Below are 1,590 nucleotides of genomic sequence, written 5' to 3'. Positions count from 1 at the left end.
TTGAAATCACATAATTTATATAAAGAAATAAGAATCAAACAAATATTTAAAATATAAAGAAATAGTGAATAAAATAAAAAGATGATAAAGAAATATTAAAGAAGTGATAGAAAAATAACATAACAGAAAATAAAAAAGAATCAACAATCATAAACAATGAAATTCAATAATTTTATAGAAAATAAAGAGAATTAAGAAAGAATAAATTGAAAATATTGAAAGAATTGTATTAAATAATAAAATATACATATTATATAACGATACAAGATAGAATTAATACACACTATAAATTATTAATTATGTAAATATGATAATAATAAATGAAATTAATATATTATAATCAATTTACAACATAAACACATTTCTAATTGTATATCTGATAAGATTATAAATGAAATAATATAAATCATGATATAAATGATAGAACAATATATAAAAATATCATAGAGATTAAATTAAATAATAAATAAAAACAATGATAAAATGAAGAAAATAAAACAAAGATGTAGAAATGAATAAAATAGATTAACCAAATATAACAAGATATATTAGATAGTATTACTTTAATATATTCACTTTCAAAAACAAAAAACAAATTAAAAACAAAAAATCATCTTAAAAAAAAAGAAAAAAGAAATAACAAAAGAAATGGAAAGTGAAGAACATCAAAAAGGAAAAGAAAAGTTTAAAGAAGGAAAATATGAAGAAGCAATAGAACTATTTAAGAAATGTCATAAAAAAGAACAAAGAGCACCATTTTATTCAAACATATCAGCATGTTATATGAAATTAAAAGATATACCAAAAGCAATTAAATATGCAAGAAAAAGCATTGAAGAAACACCTGAATTTGAAAAAGGATATTACCGATTAATTAATGCAGGAGAAAACACAAGAGAATATAACAGTAGTGTGATGATAGCAGAAATTAAATTAGGAAGAGAAAGAAAAGAAGAAAAGTATTGGAAAGAATATTATTCAGGGAATGAAGAAGTAGAAGTTAAAAGAATTAATTTAGAATATGGGAAAGGAGTATTTAGTAAAAAAAGATATCAAAAAGAAGAAATAATCATGAAAGAAATACCAATAATACAAATTAGTAAAATAGAAGATTATTATAATTGTTGTGGATTTTGTTTAAAAACACTTTGTAGTAAAGAACCAAAGAATAAATATAATCAAATATTTAAAGAAATAAATAAAGAAGAAATCATCAAATGTAAATGTGGAATGAAATACTGTAATTTTAAATGTCAACAATTAGATTACACTCATTCTCTTTTATGTAATAAATTAAAAGGATTAATTAATTATTGTAAAATAAATCATATTTCTCATCCATTATGTATTGCTAAAATTTTTGCTACTATTTTAATTTCACAAAATATTGAAAAATCATTATTTCCTTTTGTTGTATTTCATTCTTCTCCTTTAATTCCTTTTAATTCAGAAATTGTTCCTTTCTTTCTTAATATTTTTGGTTCTCTTCTTCTAAAATTTAATATTTATGGTGGGTGGACTTTTATTTATCAAATTCTTTATTCTGTACTTAAATATAATTCTTCTTCTATTCTTCCTCTTAATCCTATT

At 19.8% G+C, this 1,590-nt stretch overlaps 1 protein-coding gene across 1 annotated transcript, besides 6 other annotated features; it reads left to right on the top strand.

Annotated features, from left to right (window-relative positions):
* The first annotated feature begins 25 nt into the window (after window positions 1-25).
* Window positions 26-212: a microsatellite.
* A 15-nt stretch (window positions 213-227) lies between these two features.
* Window positions 228-258: a sequence feature (AT_rich).
* A 26-nt stretch (window positions 259-284) lies between these two features.
* Window positions 285-341: a sequence feature (AT_rich).
* A 48-nt stretch (window positions 342-389) lies between these two features.
* Window positions 390-546: a microsatellite.
* A 34-nt stretch (window positions 547-580) lies between these two features.
* Window positions 581-699: a microsatellite.
* Window positions 649-1,590, top strand: EDI_176440 (heat shock protein 70 (HSP70)-interacting protein, putative; the record flags this gene model as incomplete). Its single annotated transcript, XM_001735376.1, has 1 exon — window positions 649-1,590. A coding segment is annotated over one exon (942 nt), but the record flags the coding sequence as incomplete, so codon positions are not given.
* Window positions 1,168-1,203: a sequence feature (AT_rich).

This window comes from Entamoeba dispar, genomic scaffold (genome assembly GCF_000209125.1).
Source record: "Entamoeba dispar SAW760 scf_1105229459097 genomic scaffold, whole genome shotgun sequence".
Classification (NCBI taxonomy): Eukaryota; Evosea; order Mastigamoebida; family Endamoebidae; genus Entamoeba; species Entamoeba dispar.
Note: the sequence above shows the minus strand (reverse complement) of the source record. Positions and strands in the feature narration are given on the sequence as shown.